This window comes from Nylanderia fulva, unplaced genomic scaffold (assembly GCF_048542155.1).
Source record: "Nylanderia fulva isolate GAGA-0341 unplaced genomic scaffold, ASM4854215v1 Scaffold247, whole genome shotgun sequence".
NCBI classification, from domain to species: domain Eukaryota; kingdom Metazoa; phylum Arthropoda; class Insecta; order Hymenoptera; family Formicidae; genus Nylanderia; species Nylanderia fulva.
Window position 1 is genome coordinate 71,127 of NW_028190311.1, and position 26,188 is coordinate 97,314.

The window sequence follows — 26,188 nt, forward strand, 5'->3', positions numbered from 1 at the left end:
AATATGATGTTTTTTAAATCGGCCAACAGAGCCAAAGCACGAAAAATTAATTATTCGGAACTGTATCTCTTGGTTTGAGATTACTAAGTTCCATATATAAATTAATCTCAAAACTTACATATGGAGAAATAAGCGCGAAAAAAATAGGTCCGAAAAGTCGCTGAAGCGGGAAACGAACCCGCGTCTTTCATTTTCCGGGCGACTGCTCTTACCAACTAAGCTATTCAGACCCTTTCGATCCTATATTTTTCATTTGCCTTTTAGCAGATGTTAGTAAATAACGCCGTGATTAAGCCAAGGCGTGAATAAAATCAGAAAGAAATATTTTTATCGGCTCTCAATATTAAGAATATAAATGTATCTATATGTAAGTTTTGAGACTAATTTATATATGGAACTTACGTTAGTGATCTCAAACCAAGAGATACAGTTCCGAATAATTCATTTTTCATGCTTTGGCTCTGTTGGCCGATTTAAAAAGCATCATATTTATATTATTAAATATAATGTTAAATATTTATATAATATTAATATTAAATATTTATATAATATTAAATAGACAAGAGAAGGCGCAGGAGCGGAAGTTTTTGGACCAGCTTCTGAATCCTCGAAGTATCCCCAATACGGAGCTGCCAATTCCCGTAGCCGCGGAGCTGCGCTCTTATCAGCATCAGGGCTTGAACTGGCTGAATTTCCTGAATCGTTACCACCTTCACGGGGTTCTGTGCGACGACATGGGCCTAGGAAAAACGTTGCAGACCCTCTGCATCCTGGCCTTGGATCATCATCGTCATCCGCAGGCCCCGACCAGCCTCGTGGTGTGTCCGCCGACTCTTACCGGTCACTGGGTGTACGAAGCCGAGAAGTTCTTCAAGATCCGAGATCTCTCGGTTATGCAGTACGCCGGAACGCCGCAGGACCGGGAGAAGCTACGTCCCCGGGTGCCGCATCACAGACTCGTCGTCGCGAGTTACGACATTGTGCGAAAGGACATCGAGTTCTTTGAGGCGCAGCAATGGAATTACTGCGTGCTCGACGAGGGCCACGTGATAAAAAACGGGAAGACAAAGAGCGCGAAAGCTGTGAAACGACTACACGCCAATCACAGGCTCATATTGTCCGGCACACCAGTACAGAATGATGTATTGGAATTGTGGTCCCTGTTTGACTTCCTGATGCCAGGTTTCCTCGGCAGCGAGAAACAATTCGCCGCCAGGTACTCCCGTCCCATTCTGGCATGCAGAGAACCGAAGGCAGGTCCGAAGGAACAGGAGGCTGGCGCTTTAGCTATGGAGGCTCTTCATCGGCAGGTTGGTTTACAGTTCTCCAAGGTGTATACTCCCTGGAATTCTCAGGGAATTTTGTTCTACTTTGAAAAATTATGGAATTATGGAATTTGATTTGAACTCGGGGAATTTAAAAAAATTGTCTCTTTGATTTTATTTTTAAATATACCTTTAAAGAATATAAAATTTATTAAGTTTATATAAAGCATATTAAAATATAATTTTATTATAATATAATACTGTATTACATTATATTAAATTTATATCAAAAAATATATTAAATATATTAAATTATATTTAAAAAATACTTCATTTTTATGTTAAAAAATTATGTATAACATATACAAACTTATTTCAAAATTTTATTCTAAATATTATTTAAAATACTTTAATTTTACCTGGAATTTTGAACAAAAGTACCTGAAAAATTATGGAATCGTCAGGGAATTTATTTGTAAGATTTGAGTATACACCTTGTTTTTTAAATAATTTTTAAATAAAATAAATAAATACCTCGTTTTGGATTTAGATTATAAGAGATGGATTTTATGCAGGTACTGCCGTTCTTGCTGAGACGAAACAAGGAGGACGTGCTACAAGATTTGCCTCCGAAAATCACGCAGGATTATTACTGCGATTTGTCGCCTTTGCAACGTATACTTTACGAGGATTTTCGAACCCGTCATTCGGCTACTCTCGCTTCCGGCTCCTCGTCCTCGAGCGATCCTCAAAGCGGTCACGTATTCGAGGCGCTGCGATACCTGCGTAATGTCTGCAATCATCCTAAGCTGGTGCTAAGTCAACGCCATCCACTTTATCAATCGGTACATACATATATACATGTTTTTTTAATTTTTTAATTTAAAAAAATTTTTATATTTTACATATTTTGTATTTTTTTTATATACTTATTTATTTTTTCTTTATTATTTAAATATTTTCGCGTCGATAGGCGTACTTTTATTTTTTATTTTACTTTTTATTTTTTATTATGACTATATTAAATTAATTATATTAAATATTTATATATTATATATTACATATTACATATAATATATTAAATATTTATATAATATTAATATTAATTATAATATTAAGTATTTATATTAAATATCAAAGGCTATATTAAATTATTCGGAATTTTTTAGGTGTGCGATACCTTGAAGCAACAACAAAGCACCCTGGCGGAGATCGAACACGGCGCCAAGTTGCCGGCGTTGAAGCAGCTGTTACTGGATTGCGGTATCGGGCAGCAACAGCAGCAGCAGCAGCTGATTCGCTCGAATTCCTCGGTCAACGCGAGTCTCGCCGTGGAAAGCGCCCAGGAGCAGCAACTAGTCAGCCAACATCGCGCTCTGATTTTCTGCCAGTTGAAAGCGATGCTCGACATCGTGGAAAAGGACTTGTTGCGCGCCCACCTGCCGACGGTGACTTACCTTCGTCTGGACGGTAGCGTCCCAGCGGCGCAGAGGCACTCGGTTGTGGCGCGCTTCAACGCCGACCCGTCGATAGACGTTCTCCTGCTGACTACCCAGGTCGGCGGGCTCGGATTGAATCTAACGGGAGCGGACACCGTCATATTCGTAGAGCACGATTGGAATCCCATGAAGGACCTCCAAGCGATGGACCGCGCGCATCGCATCGGTCAGAAGAAGGTAGTCAACGTGTACCGCTTGATCACCAGGTCAACGGTGGAAGAAAAGATCATGGGACTGCAGAAGTTCAAACTTCTCACCGCGAACACAATAATATCGACGGAGAACGCTTCTCTCGAGACCATGGCTACGGATCAGGTAAGCAAACGCGATTTCTGATGAATTCAAAGAACCTTGCGCTAATTCTATATGATATTGGATCCCGATAAAATCAGCTGAATAAAAAATATAAGACGTTTAAAGCTAAATAATGGACAGTTATTGACTTACAGCCAGTCAAACATTTTGCGAGTACTGTTTGATTATTTAGCTTTGAGCCCATTACGTCTTTTGTTCAGCACGTCAAATTCAGGGTTTATACTCCCGCGAAAAATCTGGAAAACCTGGAACTCTCAAGGAATTTTTTTCTACCTTGAAAAATTCTGGAATACTCATTTTCCAAATATACCTTGAAATTTAAAGAATATAAAATTTATTAAGTTTATATAAAGCATATTAAAACATATTATATTATTATATTAAAAAATATTTTATTTATGTTAAAAAAATTATGTATAACAAAAAATAAATTAATTTAAAATTGTATTAAAAATTTTTTTAAATACTTTAATTTTACTTGGAATTTTGAACAAAAGTACACCTAGAAAATCATGGAATTTATTTATAAGATTTGAATATACATCCTGTAAATTATAACATGTGAGAAAATCAGCTGATTTTATGGAAATTGGATTTCGCTGAAATTGGTAGGTTTTTTTATATGTTGTAGCTTATGATCTACTGAACAAAAGATGTAATTAGCCTCAAAGCTAAATAATGAACAATTACTGAACTATAGAGCCCGAGCTTTTCATGTTTGACTGGCTTTAAATCAGTAACTATTTATTATTTAGCTTTCAATCTATTACATTTTTTGTTCAGCTGGTCATAAGCTATAGCATATAAGAAATTAACTGATTTTATCGGAATTCAATTTCAGGATTTTACAGGTTCAAAAACGCCGCACTAATTTTATATAAAATTGAATATTGGTAAGATCAGCTGGTTTTCTCATATGTTGTAGCTCATTTTTTGCTGAAATAATATTTAAAACTAAATAATAGATAGTTACTGATTTACAGTTAGTCAAACGCGATAAATTTGCATTTTGTGAGTTGTTTAACTGGCTGTAACTCAGCAACTGTCCACTGTTTAGCTTTGAAGCTTTATTACCTTCATTACAATATATTACAATATATAACAAAAATATTATAATACATAAAAAAACTAGCCAATTCCATCAATGTTCAATTTTCATAATTATTGTGCGGCGAGCCCTTTATAGAATTAATGCAGGGTTCTTTGATCTAAGAAGAAACGATTATAATCGATTATTGTATAATCAGTTGTTAGATTTATTCTCGTTGGATAATGGCAAGGAGAAGAGGGCGGATAATCAAGAGGACGCCGCTCTTTCAAGACTTCCCGGCCTATCGGGAATTAGCCGTTCCGTATTGGATATCCTACCTGAGCTTTGGGAGCAGCAACAATACGACGACGAATACGATCTCGACTCATTTTTGTCAACTCTGAAGGCTGATAACCAGTAAGCTTGTACCTCGATAAATAGATTATAAACTCGGTAAGTTCTCTTTAAGTACCTCCATCTGAGAAGTTGCCACACAATACCGAACATATAGAAATTAGATCCTACCGCGAACTCTCTTGCTTAGGCGCAACCTCCGGAAGCTGTAGCGTATCTCAGTGACCAAAAGAGATCACTCAAATAATTTATATATTAAAAAGTCATTTATACACGTCTGACTAAGGATTAATCATTATTAATTCTTAACCTAATTGCGATATTGCATAAATGTTAATGATAAGGATAAAATGACATACATCGTACCTAAACTCAAATAGCCGGTATGATAGCAGATAGAAAATAGATTAAGATATCTTGTAAACGTGTGTGTTTCTCATTTAGTTTATAATAATTTATAAAAATGCCGATACATACAATTATTACAATTCCGTATTTGTACCAAACAACGCCACGGTGCATAATTATTATTTATAATGTCTAATACTAGTCTCTTATCTTCTTCTCTATAACTATTATAGCGAGTTAGTAAAACGACAATTTTCAGTTGCCTGAAAACATCGAATTATCTTCTCTTTACATTAGTAGCGGCATTCAACAAGATTCGCATATCATTCGCGGTTAGATTCGCGGGTAGAATAATCCCAATATCGTCGCACTAATAGAAAACAGTTCTACGGATTATCCTTCGGTGCCGCTCACATACGACTTGACAAGATTTACAATTTGGATTTATACCCCGAGACCATATTACCGGCTGCGAATATATTATGCGGATCCAGATGCTCCTTGGTCGCCCGATAAAGGGAGACGCCGGCTTCGCCGACGGCCTCGGGATAAAAAGACGCCCGTATCTTGCCGACTCCATGATGATGCGACAGGGATCCACCGCTGGCGAGTATCTCCTCACGAGCCGCGTGCTCGACGGCCTCGTAGGTCTCGACCGGATCCTCCAGACCCATGTAACTGATCGCCATGTAAAAATATATGCAGCAGCCCGCGTCGTACGTCTGCGTGACGCGGCAGGAGATGAAGTATCTGCGTACGCCGCGCGCGTGACACTCCCTGGCGACCCGGGACTTGACGTTCCTGCATAAAGGTAGCGCCCGGTTCCACGAAACGGAGGTCTCGAACGACTCGGCCAGCACGTTGAACTCGAGGCCGAGGTCCCGGATGTATGCTATCACGAAAGTCAACGTGTAACCACGCTCGCCGTTCGCCTCGCCGGCCGGAATGCCCCCGTACTTCTCGGCCACCTTGTAGATCTTCCGTTCCTGGGTGGCGACGTCCGTCGCGACGTCACCCTCCATCAGCAACGTGGCCACGCATATCTGATCCCATCGGAAACCCTTTATTTTGGTGATGTACAGTTGTTTCAAGCCTTGCAGTATCAGACCACCCCAACCGGCCTGCGGCCGTAGGGTCTGGCCCATTTGGAATTGCTCGTTGTCCATTAGGCGTATGCTGGCGGGCTGGCAGCGTTCCTTCGCGATCTGTGGATATTCATCGGAGCGATTATATAGGGTGGATTATTTTAATATCTTACTGTAAATACTCTGTTTTATACAGGATGTCCGAGAAGAAATTGCTGAAACTAATCAGCTGTCATTTTTTAATGCATGAAAAGAGGAAAGTCTACAGTTTTTAATGGATATAAATAAAATGTTTGTATACCAGTTTATTTTATTGATAAAAAGTAATGAAAAAAGTGCTAATAATCACATATGTAAATTAATGATAAATATTTTTGAAGTGCGTGCGCACCATTTGAATTGGTACAAAATTCTGTTCTTTTACGAAAACTTGTAAAAACTTTTTCTAACATGTCATTTTTAATGTTATTTATGATCCTTTTAATAGCTGCTATTAAATATGACACTGTTGGAAATATTTATCATTAGTTTATGATTATTAGCACTTTTTCGTTACTTTTTATTAATAAAATAAACTGGTGTGCAAATATTTTATTTATATTCAACTTAAAAATTGTAGACTTCTCTTTCCAACACAATTTTTGTTTTTTCAATAACTATGCATTAAAAAATGACAGCTGATTAATTTCAGCAATTTCTTATGGGACACTCTAAATATATGTGTATGTATGTGTGTGTGTGTATATATATATATATACATACATACATACATACATACATACATACATACATACATACATACATACATACATACATACATACATACATACATACATACATACATACATACATACATACATACATACATACATACATACATACACATATATTTAGAGTGTCCCATAAGAAATTGCTGAAATTAATCAGCTGTCATTATATATATATATAAACGATTCACATAAAAATTGCTTGACTTTTGGGAAATCTATGCAAGGTTTCTTCTTTCTTAAAAAAAAACATCAAAAGAATTTTATTAATTTTTTCTGCAAATGGCACCACTTTTGAGAAATTCACGAATTGTCACTTTTTTAAATGGAAATCAATTTTTTTTATTTCAAAAATTATAGGTATTGTGGAAACAAATCATACTCGTATTAGTTAAGGCTTCTAGGCCCTCACCGACCATGTTAGAATTATGATGTCAGAGGCGAAAAAACATGCTAAAAATTCTTGCATTATTTTAAAATAAAGATATTTTGATAAAATGTCAATTCAGATGGCTTTAAGACACTTTTAAAATACTCTGAAAATGTTTCATCAAAACATCTTTTTTTATTTAAAAATGGCACGCAAGAATTTTTATTATGTATTTTCTCGCCTCTGACGTCATGATCTAGTATAGTCACGGCGAGTACCCAGGAGCTTTAATGAGATTAAAATGGATTATGCATCGCAAAAAAATGCTTTTAGAGAGACCTCATATCTGTTTCATAATTATTTTTTGATATGCAAGATACCAGTGTTGTGCTTAGATGATTTTAAAAGTAGCTAGATAAAGATGAAATAAAAATATGTAAATTCATCTTAGATAAGATAAAGATGATTTTCTTTTAAATATATCTAAATAAAAGATAAAATCATATGGTGGTTCATTGTGTAATTTATCAAAAAATCTAAGAAACTTTCTTCTCGAAATTTATCTCGACAAGACCTACAAGTTCCGTTAAAAAAAGTTTATCTCCATTTAAAAAAGTGATTAATAAATTTCTCGAAAATAGTGCCATCTATAAACAAATTGGAATCATTTTTTTTAAGGCAGAAAAATAAATATGACGAGACATTGAAATGGCCCATCCTGTATATTATTTTGTTCATCATGTTCTCTACTTCCGACAGAGAAAGAAAAAGAAAGAGAGAGAAATCATGCTTCCCTTTTATTACCTACAAAATATTGGATGTGCGCAACACGCGGAGCTGTTTTTTTCTTTTCCGCGTGTCGTCACTAGTATTTGTGTTAGGCGAGTGTTGGGTAAAGAGAAGCCGGGCCTTCGCGTCATCATCAGTTAATGAGAAAGTCAACACGTATACGTATGTATATGAAAGAATAATACGCACCTCTCGCAACGCCAGAACGCCGTTATGAAAATTCGGGAACACAATGCTGCCGTATTTCACAACTCGCGGCAACGGCCTTATTTTCAACACAACTTCCGTGACGACGCCTAGAGTGCCCTCGCTGCCGAGGATCATGTGGTCGAAGTCCGGGCCGCAGGACGCGCGCGGCACCAGAGTGCCCTTCTCCAGGGTGATGACGGGATCCTCCGTTCTACCGGTGACCATTCGTATTCGCACCACTAGGTCCTCGATGTTGCCATACGTGTTCTTCTTCATGCCGCTCGCTCTGGTCGCTACCCATCCACCTAAACTGTTCGAAACGAGTTACTTTTCCAATCTTTCCTCCCTTGTACACATATATTTTTTTATATTACAAAAAAACAGGGTTACCACAGATCTGGAAAACCGAGAAGTTATAGTAAGAATTTTAAATTAGTCAGGGAAAACCTGGAAAAATCAGGGAAATATGTAAATTAGGGTGTATATTCCCTGGAAAAACCTAGAAAACTTGGAATGCTCAAAGAATTTTGTTCTATCTTGAAAAATCATGAAATTTGATTTGAACTCAAGGAATTTTTTTAAAATAGCCCCTTTGATATTTTTAGTAGTTGAAAAACAAGACATGACATTATTTTATAAGAAATATATCTTGTGCCATATTATTATTAAATATTTTATGATTTTGTATTATATGATCTTATATTATAAATCTTATATGATTTTATTGATTTTTTTTCAACATTTTATATAAAAGTTTTATATATAGAAATTTATATATAAAGTTATGGACTTTAAATTTTTAAATGGGGGATTTGAAATGTTTACTGAAATATAAAAGAAAAATATTTCCTTTTCTTTTATATTTCAGTAAACATTTCAAAATTGTATTCTAAATATTATTTAAAATACTTTAATTTTATCTGGAATTTGGAACAAAAATACTTGGAAAATCATGGAATCCTCAGGGAATTTATTACTAAGATTTGAGTATACACCCTGCAAATGAACCTGGAATTGAGAACAAAATTTAACTTTTCTCCCAATTTTCCCATAAATCAATATTATTGCATTCTATAGTCCATGCATTAACTATTATTTTTAAAATATATGTATATTAAAAATGGTTCCTTTGTTCAAATTTAATGTAGAAATTAGATATATTTACTAATGTCAAGTTTATTTCAATTTTAATATTTTTAGAGGTTTATAAAAACTTAAATTTTATTCTTTTTTAAACGTAAATTAAACATTAAATTATATCTTTTATTAAATGTTTTTATTCAATTGACTTCTCTTATTCCTTATTTTCCTCTGCATTTTTTCTGTTGGTTTGAATTCAGGATTACGTTATATTATTAAACTTCCAAATTTGTGTTGTTTCTAATAATATAAGTTATTCTTTTCTAATTTCTACTTCTAAATTTAAGATTACACATATTATGGTCATGGAAAATTTTCATTGTCGTCTGGAAAACATGGAAAAGTCAGGGAATTATCAAAATTCATTTTTTGTGGCAACCCTGAAAAAACATCTTTAACTCTATTCTGTCTCTGTCTTTCGGAGCTAAAGTTTCAGATGCATGCAGCGTATGTAAATCATTGAGATACGTTTTTGTATTTAAGGTATGGAACCTGTGTGGATGTATCGATTGTCTTTTATGTGTTGCGCATTTAAAGTAGCCTCATAGTTTTCTCTGGAAGTCTACAATATTGAATTCCAAAAAAAGATTACTTACAAAGAGAGTGTATGTCTCGTGTCATTGTCAGTGTACCAATTATTATGTATTTATATGCATATTAATGTTTTATATATGATTGTGTTTTGACATCTACACGTGTACTAATATCATTGGACAAAATGCTATAAGATGCTAATTGTCATTATTCATTACTCAAGTTAACTTAAGCTTTCTTTTTTAATTATTATATGACTTTATGGCTAAATGTGTGTCTTTTGTATTGCATTGTCTCAAAATAATTACTATCACCCACCTTTATTATATAATATGTATCTTATTAAATATATAATTAATTTTGTATGAAACTAATTTTGAATTTTATTTTATAAGATGTGCAAATTATTATTGAAAAAATTACTGCATTACTCTAACTGTATTTATACCAAGTAACAATTGTTTCAGTATTGATACTAATTTGTAGCGATGGGATTAAGTAGCTTACAAGTAGATTCGAATTTGTTTGCATAGTTTCGAACTCTCTATAATTACTCCAAAAAAACAGAACTTTCAAACAGACTTGAACTTTCTATAAGTACTTCGAAAAATAGGAGCAATACTTCCAAGTATCTGAATCTGGATCTAGTATATTTGAATCTTTTATAAATACTTATGAGAAATTGTAATCTAGAGTTCAAATATTATTTATAAGGGATTCGATTCTTCAAAAATGTATAATATTTATAAGTATTTATTATATTGTATTCATTGTGATAGAAAGTACTCATAAGTATTTATATTCTTTTACGACAGAAAGTATTTATAGCTATTTATTATATTTTTTACAATAGAAAGTACTTATAAGTACTAATAGTAAAGTACTTAAGTACCTTTTACTATACTGCTATAGTACTTATAAGTATTATTTCGAAGTAATATAAGTACTTACAAGTACTGTTTCCTCGCAGTACTAAATCTAAAATTCGAATATAATTATTCTAGATTCGATTATTTCGCAAGTACAATAGATGCACTATTATTTTTTATACGTATTATACAAATCTTGGAACGAAACTTGATTATTGAATTTTTACTCGGATTTTTAAGTATATACATCAACTTGATCCCATCCTTATTTGATAGAAAAAGGTTTTTTTAGATACATCATCATGTATCATAAAGAAACAATTTTCAAGAGTCATTTCAAGAGTCACTGAAGCGCAAACATCGCATATATTTTGCTTCATATTTTCTTTTGTCATTAGCGGTTCAAACGTAACTTTGTCCTTCACATATCCCCACAAAAAATTTTATGATGACAGATAACTCCCGAAATACTATCAGATATTTAATTTGAATAAATGCATTTTTACAAGAGTCAATGATGAACATATTGTAAAATAAATAAGTTGGAATAGAGGATAATTTCGATTTCGTGTTTCTCGAGCACTTTAAGTAACTCTAAATCAAAAGTCTCGTCATATTTTTTCATAGAAGTATTTAATAAAAAAATGTTTCTGATAAATTGGTTTCTTTTATAGAATTCAAAAATTTAATTTTATATAGGGCGTCCTATTTAAAATTTTATAAATAATATATCCATTAAGTTTGAAGATTCTTCAAACTCACACAATTCAAGATTTTAATCTTTAAAATGGATGGCATAATTTCCGAAATATTAAGTTATAAAGAGTTATGTGGGTGTATATAGTGTCCTTTACAAGATATTTTATATTAAAAAATTTAACATAAATTATATATATATATATATATATATATATATATATCTTATATATATATATATATCTTATAAAGTATTCATTTTCCAATACTTTTATCTCAATTTTTTTTATGCACAAAAAAGAAATATATTAATTGGTATAAAGAAAATACATAATTGCTTGTAAGAAAAATTATGTAGCTGCTTAATTGCAAATTACATACCTTTTTAATAAACAACTATGTGCTTTTTTACACTAATTGATCTTCTCGTTATTTGTGCATTAAAGAATTGAGATAAATATATATTTTATGAGATATTTCATAATTTATGTCAAAGTTATGTTAAACTTACATATAATATCTTGTAAATTATTCACTTTTTGCTATCTTAAGGTGCCTTTTCATACGCAGCATGCTGCAGCAAATCAGTCACGTGATTAAAATTTATTAGAGCATATCTCTTTGTTCTCTTATTATTTCAAGGTTAAAATTACGATTTTTACTTTTATATTCTCAAAATAATTAATTTTGTTCTTAAAAAATCCATTATTTAACTAATACAATTAGCCTAATTAATTAATCCTAATAATAATTAGCATCAATTAGTTGCGTGTTCTTTTACTTTACTGCCTTTGTTGTTCGTTCAATTGAGCTTCATCAATAGTAACAAACTGCTGCGGCAGCATTGCTGCACATGAAATGGTACCTTTACCCTCGTAACTTTTTATAAGGAATACTGCGAGGAATCGATTTATATAAAAAAATAAGTGGTTCCATTAAAAAAAAAAAAAAAAATGACCTTGAAAATCGCCCTTTAGGAAAAATGAGTGGCGCCAACTTCTTTTCTCCTAAAAAATTCCAGTTATTATTGTTGATATAGAATAGCTTAAAGAAGATCGCTAGATTGTATACCTGGAGAATTCGTAAGAATCGGGCTCGTGGCCGCACGTGAATCCCTGAGAACGAAGTATTCGCTCGAGATCCTGGCCGATGATGCCGGATTCGCAGCATATTAACAAATTATCCCTGTCCATCCACAATATCCGATTCATCTGCGACGTGTCCAGTGAAATTATCGTTCGGCGTTCGTCCGGGGGACAGCACGCCGCGCGGCTCACGCTGGTTCCACCACCGAAAGGTATGCAGACGGCCCCGTAATGCACGCACATATTGACAATTTTGACGACGTCGTCGTGACACTCTGCAAACATGAATATTGATGGAGAACACTTTGCATAGAGCGTAAAGATTTTCTTGTTTAAGGTGGAAAAGAGCGAAAACACACTTCTGTCGTTTTATCGCAACGAGATATAGAATAATAGGTAAAAAAAAATTTCTCTTTTTTTATAGACTAATCCACGTAAAGTTGTTTTTTTTAATTGAAGATGGAAACAATTTTTTTTTGTTGAACAATTCTTTTAAATCTTGTGAGACAAGTGGGCTATTAAATATAAGGAGAGCATTTGTTTAAATAAAATTTATATATTTTTTCTTTCATAAAATTTCTTATTGTGTGTATGAAATTTCTAAGATGAGATATAAACAGGATATTTTTATATGTATACTAATATATAAATATATGATGATGACGAAAATATAAAACGCATATTTCGTCAAATTTTTATTTTCGGAAAATATTATTTTAATATTTAAAAAAAAATGTAGGCAAGAGCTAAACCACTTATAAATTAAAACTTGATTTTATTTTGTACAAGATACATAAATATTTCGACCTACATTGATTAACTAATGTAAGAAATAGTAATACGTCTTCAATATATTGTAAAGCCTTTTTTTTAGATATTCTGTTGAGAAATGTAAGAAAAGGAATCATGTAAAGTAGTTAGGTCAACTGTTCAACCTTGTGCATATAAGCTAAAGTTTATATTGATTATTCTTATTACAGCTTACAAGTGTCAAGTGTGTTATAACATTGATTTATTCCTGTAGAGAATTCTCATGCATTCGATATTTTAACGATGTTTTTTTAACATTTAACGCCTTAAATAGCGCGATAAAGTATAAAAAATTGTGACATCGATTTTTTTAAGTTAGAATTTTCATTATTTATGATGAAAAATTCCTGAAAAATAATAAAATTGTTTGGTTCCAATTACAAAATTAAGTACATGTGAAATCAAACTTTCATCGATAAAACTCATATAAACACGGACAGTCAAAACAAAATTAATAACTTATTCTGAATAATTTCAATTTCAAATGAATATAAATTAATTACGGCGAGGAGAAAAGTTCTCAAAAAATCGTATTGATAAATCTTGAATCAAAACAGCAAAAAGGGTTATTAATTTAAAATTTGAAAAATTAAAATTCAACATTTTTTAAATCAAAAAGATTAAATAAAATGGATTTATATTTCATTAGTTTTTTTTGTAAGTATTAAATAGAAAAATAGTAATAAAACAGAAATATATAGAAATTCTGCACATCTTTAATTAAAACTGACAAAGGATTGCTAGTAGTGCTATATATACAGTTGCAATTAAATAGTAATTAAATAGGCGGAGTAGTGTCGTTCCGCTGATTGCAGACTTCTAAAAGATAATTCCGCATATGAAAGATAAAGAAAAAAAAACTCTGCCTCTCTAAAATGACAATTGAAATTTTCTGTGTGTGGTTTGTATCTTTATTTTATTCGCGCGAGAGAAATTTACACTTCAAAATCTACATATTTATATTTTTCAGAAATATTACTCTTTAAATAACTAAAAAAAAATATTTTAACAGACATATGTATATAAAATTATATAAAATAATAGATCTCGTCGGTAGATCAATTTCTTAAAAAGCCAATATAAGGTGAGACGTCTCATTCAAATTGAGTATCTAAATATTTAAAAAAATAAAAAGAAAAAATTTCAAGACAAAAATTATAGTTTTAACAGGGACTCTCAAATCATAATATCGCGACCTAGAATTGCTTTTTGTACTAAATATTGCAAAGAATCGACTTGTGTAAAAAATTAGGATTATTTTATTTAAAAAACCGAGTTGACCTTCAAATGACCTTGAAAAACGCCACTCAAGGGCAAACATTAACACGCTCGATATACATAATTCTGTCTTAATTTTTTCTTCTTGCATGATGGCGATTCAAGTAACTTTCTATGTATTATTATAAACTTACTCGGCCACACAACGATATCTGGTATCCTCTCGAAGGAGGTGCCGTGCTTCAAAAAATAAACCTCTCGCAAGGTATGACCGTGAGCGCGAAACAGCCGATCGACGCCGTTGGTCGAGTGATCGATCTCCAACTCCTCGATCGCATTCGATAATTCTGTCGAGAGTATCGGTTCTGGAAAGTGCGTCGGTAAATTTTGAGGATCGTGCTTCATCTCCCATGTTATATCGAAAGTCTTTTCGCACCACTTTGTAAAGTATGGTAATTCCAGGTTTCCAATGGGATATCTGATAATATATGATATTTATATACATTTATATACATATAATGTGACATATATGTTAAATTTTAATTTTACATATATATGATATATTTATATAATAGAAAGAAAATAAAAAGAGAGAGAGAGAGAAGCATATTTTTATATAACTTAGCACTCTTATCATTAAATATCAAGTATAGATTACACTGGTCAACAAAACAGAACTTTTGTTTAATTTTCAAGGATGTTTGAACGAATTTAGGGTATTTTGGAGGTGCTGAAAAAAATGACAATAATTTTGCTGAATTGGTTCTAGTTTTTGAGTTTTGTTTAATAAATACTCAAATTATGAATTTTATATCAAATATATGTAGAGCTGCTGACATATGCAACAGGTTTTGTCTATAATTTAATCTTTAATTCTTTAACATATATTGTTAAAGTTTTTATATCTAACGTAATTGTCTTAATAACTCACATAAAAGAAAATCGTACAAATAATATTTTGTATTACACGTGCAGGCAAAGTGGCACTTTGTGTGCGTGTTTTCTGTGCGGAAAGCGGCCGATTTCCCACGCCGCCATCTAGCGGCGACGCGGTGAGTGAATAAGCTGCATTCAAAGCCATTGCCTACGGCTGAGCCGCGTTCAAAGTCATTGTCCACGGCTTCAGCCGCAACTATTCCCGCACCGTGCCGTCGCAAGATGGCGGCGTGCGATCGGCCACCTCGCGCACAGAAAACGCGCACAAAGCCACTTTGCCTGCACTTGTAATACAAAATATCGTGTGTATCAAGTGCGGATTGACAATTGTTCACTCGTGTGGGATGGTCGCACTTGCCTTCAGCTCGTGCGACTTGCCCGCACTCGTGACCAATTGTCAACTTTCCGCACTTGATACACAATATACTATTCCGAAGTACGATAATACGTTTTTCGAAGATTTTTTGCGCTGAATGATATCATTGTCTGAATGTATAATATCTAACACATCAGGATTTAGAGTAAATTGTGGTATAATGAAATAGAAATGGTATTTTTGGCCATTATTGGCAATGTATTGCCCACGGCTTTAGCCGTGGGCAATGACTTTGAACGCGGCTCATTGTCAGCCGTAGGCAATAGCTTTGAATGCGGCTTATTCACTCATCGCGTCGCCGCTAGATAGCGGCGTGGGAAATCGGCCGCTTTCCGCACAAAAAACACGCACACAAAGTGCCACTTTGCCTGCACGTGTAATACAATATACTATTTCTATACAGGAAAAAAAGGGCAAAATATTATAAAAATTATAAAAAAAAATAAATTAAAAATATCTCTAAAACGATTTATTTGCGGACTCATGTTTTTTAAGACTTTTTGACTTGTTTTTAGGCATACTAAATCCCCTTAAAATATTTTACCCTTTTTCTAACACCTTGTATATCAATTATCTGAATCACAATTAATATTATTTTATTTTATTTTATTTTATTGTATACTTAATACAACGCCATTAGATATTTCATATATATATATATATATATATATATATATAATTTTGTATATGTATTTGAGACAGTTTCAATATAATTTTGGGCTAAGCTACACCTGATTATTATATTTTTTGCATTTTTTATTTTTCATAGAGGCATTCATTATCTCAAAAATTAGAGAAATTAATCTAACAAAACCAATGTCATATTTGGAATCAACGACACAAAATTAAAATCGATCTAATATAATTGGCTAATATAAAATCAGTATTGAGCAATATTAATTATATGATTATAGATGCTTAATTTTTAATTGATTGCTCTGGTTCCGAATTTATATATTTTATCCTATACTTTATAAAAGGAAATAAATAAATACAATCTCATCTACATTCTTCGAGGTAGTCAGAGAATAAAAAATGTTTGGATAATGTATTTTTCCAAATAATCGAACGACCAATAATGTCCCGTTTGAAAATGTCGTAATCGTTTGGATAATTGAACACTCGACTAAATGGACTTTTAAAAATTAACAAATATAATTATTTTACTATATTTAAAATTAATGAAACCGCACTAGTTTAGCAATTAAATGATTACGCAAGAAACTTCTAAATTAATTTTTAATATTAAAATATTATTATATTATTATTATATTATTATATTATATTATTATTTTTAATTTAACAACTCACGCACACGTACGTACGAATCGTAATACAAATTATTTATATGTTATTATATTTTTCTAATCTAGATTTAGAGGATAACAGTTCTTTTTTTCATGTATCTTAATCCCAGGGATTTGGTGTTTATATTCATATAAAATGTATATTTTTTATATAAAGCACATAATATGCGATGACAACTCGTCTGTCATTCGAGACGTCATATAGAGATAAAAATTGATAAGAAAAACTGTAATTTCATCAATATTTCTCGTTTTTCATATGAAATCGAATTTCCTCGGGATTATAGATGTATATGTATTGTAATCGTAAAGAAGCATTTTTAATTCTGTCAAATTAATGCGACAAAAGACTAGAAGTATAAAAATAATATATCGCTGATAAAACAGGCAAACGTGAAAGATCCCCTTAATACGTCTGAAATTATACATCATTATACTGTTGTTTCGCTTTCTTTATTTGATTATACCTTAATATGATATACTTGATACATTAGGTAACTTTACGCAAGGCTAACCATCTGAACTAATGTCAACAAATAGAAACGAAAGAAATTTATCCTTATTATACGTAAATCCTTATTATACGTATTATACGTTATCATATATGTGCATAGAAAATTATGTAGAAAAAAAAATCCGCATATAAATATCTATATAGTCAGTGTTTGCTGTTATCTAAATAAAATTATATAGATGATCTTCTAAATGAAGCTTATTTAGCGCCATCTTATCTTTATATAGATAATAAAAATATGTATCATCTATATCTGTATCTTAGATGAAAAAAGTATTATCTTTACTAAATTATCTAGAATAATTTTCATATTTTTAAATTATAAAGATTATAATTTTGGTTTAGAATCATATAGCACACAAAATACATACTTAAATAGAACTTAGGCAATAAGCGATAAAAATTTATAAATAAAAATATGAATACATATATTTTTATATCCCTTTATAATTTACGTTTTTTTATAACTGTGTTTATACGCATAAGCAATCTTAAAATTTATTATCTAAAAAATTATCTAGATGAATTGCCATATAATCTTTTATCTATAAATATACTTAAAATAAAATCATCTTTATCTTATCTAAGATGAATTTATCTCATCTCATATTTTTATCTCATATTTATCTAGTTAATTTTTAAATCATCTAAACACAACACTGTATATAGTTTCACACAATTGTTAAAGCAAAAGAGTAATGAGTTTACAATAATTACAGAAACCACAAGAGTATTTTCTTGCTTCACGCTACGTCAGCTGTTCGAACTGCATCTTATTTTAGTACAACAGCTGTAAATTAAATTATTATCATACACACAATGTACATTACATAATTCTGACTCGAGATACAATTCAAGGTACTCGTATATATGTATACGTATACATCTTACACAACGAACTCAAGCTATGTAACTTTGATAACAAGAAGATACAAACAAGATTCTTATCATTCCCATTATTATAACACGTTCATCGTGTCATATCACATCACTATATGCGAAAAAAACTTGTACACCTGATTTTCTAACAGTTCTTCATTTTAAAAAATTTCATTTTAAGTCTTATTTAATTTATCGTTATCATTAGGAAAAAAAACTCCAGATACATATAAAAAAATGATATTATCTCCCGAATGTTTCAAATAGAACTTACTCATCTACTTCAAGAAAAACATCTTACTAGTATGAATCGAAATTTCAAGGTAATCTTTTGTTTTTTTAAATGGAAAAATATATTTTCATTTAGCTAGACATGTAGCCTATTCCTAGAATGAATTTATTTATCTATTAGTTTCAACCTTTCAAGATTATTCAAGCTCATTTATCATATCCTTTCAATTTTCTCTTCAGTAAACGCGGCGAAAAAATATTTTCCTCGCCATAGAAATTTGTTCAAGAAAATTTCAGAGACATATATTTCCATCTAGAACAAGACTTGTGTCCATAATAGTATGTCCTCCTTGGACAAACAGAATATAAATTCCATTGAAATATTTTTTAGCGAATAGTCGGGAAATAATTGCGTGAAAAGTTTATAATGTGACACTATGTATACCGACACATACAGTACCCTCCATAAGTTTGGAAACACCCTACATTTTACAGTTAAAGAATTGCATGGCAGCGATCTGTTATAAATAAAAATGTCATCTAAATATTTTATGTTTATTTTATGATTTATTTATACAAAAAATCTGCATAGATCAAAAGAATTTTCTTAATTTAAGAGAAAAATTCTCTAAAGAAATATTCTTTAATTAGATATTCCTAACATGCAAGAATATAAACTTGGAATGGAATGCTTTTTATCAGTATATTATTTGAAATATTATTAATCGTGATAACAAAAAATAGTCTTATGATAATGGACATTTGTTATTTATTGCATACAGTACCCTTCACAAGTTTGGAAACACTTTACATTTTACGGTTAAACAATCGCGTGGCAGCGATCTGTTATAAATAAAAATGTTATTTAAATATTTTACAATTTATTGATACAAAAATCTACAGATCGCTGCCATACGATTATTTAATTGTAAAATGTCAGGTGTTTCCAAACTTACAGAGAGTACTGTATAAAAAGTAAATAATTTCTATGTCTAATAATTTTCTAATATAATTCATAAAGATTTAAAATATTTTGAAAAATTTTTTTCATTTAAATTATATATTGAATTAATTTCATTAAAATTATGTTTTAATGAAAAAAAAATAAATTTATTATATAGATAAATAAAATTAAAAAAGTTAAAATAAAAGAGTATAATAAAAAATTATTAAATTTAAAATTAATTTGTTCATTTGAAATTAATCTTGAAAAATAAAGGAAAATAATAAGTAAACCTCTGATTATACACTGATTGTGAGAAAAAATAATGTTAATATGAGTAAACGCATTTAGTCAATGGAATTTTTTTTTATTGAAATATTTAAATGTTTAAGTCAAGTGCACTTCAGTATTGTTAACTAAGCTTAATTTGAAACATAATATTTTTTCGTATTTACAAATATTTGTTTGACAGCTCGTGACTGCCGTATTTAATTAGTTTAAAAAAAAATTTTTTTTTGATTGAACATTAGTTTTTTCTCAGTGTAATTAAAAATAGTATAATTGAATAAATATAATTAGAAATTATTAGAGGAAGTTTTATAATAACTTCGATTATTATTAGAATGAAAATTATACGGTAGAATAAACCATTAACACGTTGTATTTTTTTTCGGTCTAAAAAGCTCTCAATTTAACGATGATGATACTCGACGGCGTTTCGTTCGATACGAAGCGCAAATAAAAAGTGCATATGCACTTATGCGGAGAACATCGATGGCGACATTCTTACTAGTAACTGGACAAACATAATTAGCTAGGAAAACGTATACGTGACGAAATCGAGAGAGACAATATAGGCTTTCAACGTTTCAAGCTATATATATATCTTATGTATACTTATCATGCTAAAATCTGACGCTGCTGACATCATGTTCTGTTTATTCAAATCTTCAATCATTCTCTTTTTGAATAATTAGATATATTATTAGTAAAGAATATTCAGTAAGGTAACTTATTATTATACGAATAAATGCAAAAAGAGCGAACAAATTGAGTAAACTTTAAAAGCAGACTTTGATAAAGCAGAATTTATTTCCGATGTCTGAATAATCGATTTATAAAATGATAGATGATATAGAAAAAAATGTTTACATTTTCTTTATATGATTATTATATGTATTTTTTATATGATTATTATATACTTTTTTATACATAATTTTTTATAAGTTTGCGTAGTAATGATTAAACGTCTTATTTTCAAAATTTTATACTTAATAATTTAATTTATCATTATATTTAATGATAAATATTTCTCTCTCTTTTTCTTTCTTTTTTCTTTCTTTTATATCTATAATTATTATACATATAATTCATAATTTAATTGCTCTCTCCTGATTTTGTCAATTTTTGTGCATTTTAGATCACAATATAATTTGTCTCTCTGTTTTAAAAATCAAGATATTAATTAAAGCTCATATAAATCCAAACGAGTTATAGAAAAAATATCAAAAAATTATATTTTATAATACAAGTATTTATATGACGTATTTGTAAACATAACTCTAAATTTTCAATTCTACAACATATTTCAGAAATAGATGGTAAAATTTTAAGAGCATATACTCTACTCATTATAAGGACGAAAAAATCATAAACATGAATTCGGAAATACTTCCCTTCTCAGTTATATATTTTTTACAATAAACTTAAGAACATTTCATTAAAGAAATTGCTGGAAATGATTTCTTTCAGTAATAGAAGTATAATCCATGAGACATCAATGCAAAACATATACATATAAAATATGTGTTGTAAATCAACAATATTACATGACTTTTTTCATTCTAATAAAATATGCTCTTAAAGTTCGATTACCTATTTCTGAAACACCATATATAGAATAGCTTTCTTTTGTTTTTCTCGATATATATCTTAAAAAGTATTTAAAATACCAAAAAAAGTTTTATATAAAAATTTCATGAGAACATCTCTATTTAATCAAATTAATAATATTGTGAAAAAATAATTTTAGAAATTAATTTTTTTGTAAATTTTTGGAAAAAAGTTATTTTTTTATTTGGGCCATAACTAAAAAATTTTTAATTTATCTAATATTTATCTTCCCTACATATGTGTAAAATTTCATCAAAATCAAAATTTTCGGGTTTGTATAATTTTCTCTTGTATATGTACAAGGTGTTTCTAAATATAAATGCGAAAAATTTTGGAAGATGATTCTTTGTTAAAAATTAAAGGGAGTTTTTATATAAACATGTATTTATTCTATATCCTTCTTTGAAGATGAATTAGAAACTGAGTTACAACTTCTTCAAAAGAAAAGATTTTTTAAAAATCCAAAAGACAAAGAGTATCATGCAACGCAATAAATAAAAATAATGAAAGACCAACTTACGAGCATACGAATAGGTGTAATATAATAAATTCAATTTTATTTATAAATCCTGAACTTAAATTCTTACATAAACTTAAAGAATTTAAAAGTTCAGGATTTATAAATAAAATTGAATTTATTATATTACACCTATTTGTATGCTTATAAGTTGATCTTTCATTATTTTTATTTATTATGTTTTTTAACTTTAAAAAAAATTAATTTTAAAAAAATAAAAGAAAAAGTTTCTTTAAGAATCAAGCTTTCTAACGCATATTTTTAGATAATTACATTCCGGTTACGTTAAAAAGTTCTGATAAAAAATTGAATAAGGGTTGTTATAGTTTCATCCCCTTAATACGAGAAAATTAGAAAATATTAATAAATAAGTTTCGATGACTTTTGCGTAATAACATTTTTATATTATTTTTATTTTTATTTTTTATATACTGACCTTAACTATAATTTTATATTCAGATTTCATTATTTATTTACTAAGACTAACGCATTCATTACTTATTGTTTTTGCGCTGAAGATGGTTAAAAGAAGAACCGAAACGTACGCGTTAAAATTAAAATTTTGTTTTCTTTATTATTTTTTATTTGATTATTAAAATGTATTATCTTGATATTTGTATATATAATATAATTAGAGTTGGGTAATAATTAGTTAATTAATTAAAAGTTAAAAAAGTTAAAAAGTTAAATAACTTTTAACTTGGCTTACAATAGTTAATTTAAAATGTATTAATTTTTAACTTTATCTAGTTATTTATTTTGACCTTAAACTTATTAACTTTTTTCTAAGTTAAATTTCTTTTTATCTGTGAATACCATATTATTGTTTTTTTTATAAGTTATAAACGTATTATTTTTAAATTAGAGTAAGTATTATTAATTTTTATGTTTATATATTTCTATATAAAAATCAAAATTTTTTTTTTTGTTATTATAAATTTTAAAAGAATTGACAAACAAAATTCTAATTTAATATAAATAATGTTTTAAAAAACTAACTTTTGACTTCAGTTAATTTAATCTTACCTTTTAACCTTTTAGATGATAATTAGTTAATTTTTTGTTCATGTAACTTTTAACTTAATTAAATTAATTTTATAAGCAACTAACTTTAACTTAACTTATCTAACCCTAAATATAATATTAATATAATACAATATATAATATATAATATAATATAATATAATATAATATATAATATAATAATATAATATAATAATTTTGCGCCTTGTCTATCGCACTAGTTTTATCACGCCTATTATTATATTTTCATATTTTTTATTTTTAATAAATATCCTTTTTAGTAGAAAAGATTTAATAAATTTTATTTTTCTAATTTGTCCAAAATTCGAGAAAAAAATTAAAAACTAATTTTAAAAATTAAACATTCCTTAAAGGGTGAAGTGAAAATTAGGTTTTTAATTTTTTTCAAGCTTTTTAACAAAGCTTTGTCAAAAATGAAGGAGAATTAATTTCCTACAATTTTTCGCATTTATTTAGAAACACCCTGTACATATATATATGTATATAAATGTTCCATAAAACTCACCTGTTACCGGTGAACTCAACCAGGAGCTTGTTGTTCACGTGGAATCCGGAATCCTTGTAACCCCATCCGTTCCATTTCAGCAACTGCTGCCTTAAAACACCAAAGAGCGACGAATAATGATAACGTGAGAAGCAGAGAAAGTCCGTGGAATAAGATGTGATCCGTCAACGAGAAAACCGAATATAATTATAGTACCCGCACGCGAGTCTCGAAATATTTCGAATCACCGGGAAAGCGCACGTGTCTCACACGTTTCGTCACGTGACTGTTCGTTCTGTCCAATCGTCCCTTCGGAAAAATCAAAATACAAATTTTTCGAAATTTCTATTCAACTATTATATTATTTATATTTATCCAGGAATTATCATCGAGTATTAAGATCGGGAAGAGTAATGATAACGTGTAATATAATATAAAGTCGATCCCTAATAGCACAACATATCGGAAAGAGATTCAGAGGATATTCAGAGAATATTAGAGAGGACATTCGAACATCCTCAGGATGTTCTCTGAATGTCTTCGGGATATGTGCAGGATCCTAAGGTTGCAAACGGACGTCATTAGACATCAAAATGATGTCATTAGACGTCAAAACTACTACTCGGGATGATACATCCCTAACGGCACACATATTCCAAAAACGTTCAGAAAACATCCTGAAAATGTTCGAATGTCCTCTGAATATTCTCTGAATATCTTTTGGATATGTTGTGCTATTAGGAATGTAATATAAGATGGAATTTAAGATATATGAGGTTATAGAAAAGGGCGGAGTGTCTTATCGATCGATGTTACGAGATCGTGTGTGCGAGGGTGTCGTTCGTGATGCGGGGGAGAGAGTCATAACAATGAGTCACACATGGACGAGCTTTTACACACACGCAAAGATATACGCGAAGAGGTGTGGTCGGCCGCGATTAAACGCACGCGTGAGTAAGTACGTGTATATTAACGTCGCGCATGTTGCACCGCGTGCACAATTCGCACGCACGCACGCACACACACACAAACACACACACAAACACACACAAACACACACACACACACACACACACACACACACACATACATATATATATATATATATATATATATATATATATATATATATATAGAGAGAGAGAGAGAGAGAGAGAGAGAGAGAGAGAGAGAGAGAGAGAGAGAGAGAGAGAGAGAGAGAGAGCGAGAAAGAGAGAGAACTTATCTCTCGATTCGTCTCGCGGACGAAAATCGCCCAATCGTGGCGACACTGACTGACCTGATTTTTGGCACCGCGCTCTCGAACTCGATCGGGTCGTTCGCCGATTCCGCGTGCGTCATCTGCTTCCCCCGATCTGACATGCTTCTTATTCTCTCGGGCGCGCGATGAGGGATGTCGGAAATATATGTACAAACGGGAACGAAGCGCGTTCCTCGAACGCGCGGCGACGGCTCCGCGTTCACTATTGACACGCGCACCGGCAAACCAAATTTAAATCGATACAGCCTCCACCCGACCACCCGTCGACGCGCGCCAATCCACGCGCGTCTCGCCGAGCGGCCAATCGCGCGGTCAATCGCCGATGACGTCACCGCGCCATAGATTTGTTCGTACACTTAGAGCAAACGCGTATGCTTCATCTTAGTAGATATATATAAATATATAATTATATATTTCTATAAATATATAATTATGTAACTATATATCTTAATTAATTGCAATTAAATTATTATTAACGCAATAATTGTATATTATATTATAATTGCATACAGTTACAATTAATAATAATAAATCATATTCGATTAGAAAATTAATCTCGAACCTCCATGATTTACTTACTAGATGGAAAAATAACAATTACATTTCAGTACAGACATATCGTTCATTGTCATTTAGTGAGGGAACATTACCGAGAACTTACGGTTTACCTAAAATCCACAAAGAAAATTGTCTGTTTAGACTAATTGTATCCTCTATAAATACTTCTTTATATCAGTTAGCACTTCACTTACACCAAATTATGAACAATTGTTTCCCTGTCTGTAATAGCCACATAGAAAATAGTTTCGAAATGGTTAACAATTTCAGATATTTACATCCATAATGACTACAAATTATTATCTCTTGATGTTATTTCACTTTTTACTAATGTACCTATCGATTTAGCTCTCGAGAGTGTTTCCAATAGATGGCAATATATTGAAAATAATTGCAATCTCCCTAAGTCTGAATTTTTAATTGGAGTAAGCCTCGTATTAAATTCTACGTATTTTACATTTAACAATGTTTTTTATTGACAATCCTTTGGTGCACTAATGGGTTCTCCTTTATCTCCTATCATAGCTGATATTGTACTGCAAGATTTAGAAAATAAAGCTCATCAACTACTAAAGTTTTGTCCACCCATATACATCAGATACGTGGATGATATAATAATGGCTGCTCCATCGGATTCTATAGATCACACATTAAATTTATTTAATTCTTTTTACAAAAGAATCCAGTTTACTATTGAAATTCAAGATAATAATAAAATTAATTTTCTCGACCTAACATTGATATTAAAAAATAACAACATCATATATAATTGGTACCATAAACAACGTTTTCTGATAGATATCTAAACTTCCTTTCTCAACACCCTATGAATCAAAAACGAGGTACGATAATGGGGTTGGTGGATCGAGCCTTCTTATAATC

The 26,188-nt window shown here is 30.7% G+C and overlaps 2 protein-coding genes across 4 annotated transcripts in view; one reads left to right on the plus strand and one right to left on the minus strand.

Annotated features, from left to right (window-relative positions):
* The window catches only part of Hel89B (histone acetyltransferase 1), a 22,319-nt gene extending 16,967 nt beyond the window's left edge, over positions 1 to 5,352 (plus strand). For all 3 annotated transcript variants that reach the window (XM_085483358.1, XM_085483359.1, XM_029309520.2), the window contains exons 12-15: positions 560 to 1,310; positions 1,841 to 2,110; positions 2,435 to 3,079; positions 4,327 to 5,352. In XM_085483358.1, coding sequence (XP_085339484.1) covers positions 560 to 1,310; positions 1,841 to 2,110; positions 2,435 to 3,079; positions 4,327 to 4,530 — 1,870 coding nt within the window. In that variant the 3' untranslated portion in view covers positions 4,531 to 5,352. The remainder of the gene's footprint in view (positions 1 to 559; positions 1,311 to 1,840; positions 2,111 to 2,434; positions 3,080 to 4,326) is intronic.
* On the minus strand, positions 4,894 to 24,975 carry Agps (alkyldihydroxyacetonephosphate synthase). Its single transcript, XM_029309521.2, has 6 exons — positions 24,767 to 24,975; positions 23,509 to 23,598; positions 14,558 to 14,841; positions 12,322 to 12,610; positions 8,012 to 8,321; positions 4,894 to 6,016 (listed from the first exon to the last, which is right to left on the minus strand). The coding sequence occupies exons 1-6, from the start codon at positions 24,847 to 24,849 to the stop codon at positions 5,243 to 5,245; spliced, it is 1,830 nt and encodes a 609-aa protein (XP_029165354.2). The 5' UTR covers positions 24,850 to 24,975; the 3' UTR covers positions 4,894 to 5,242.
* Positions 24,976 to 26,188: the final 1,213 nt, after the last annotated feature.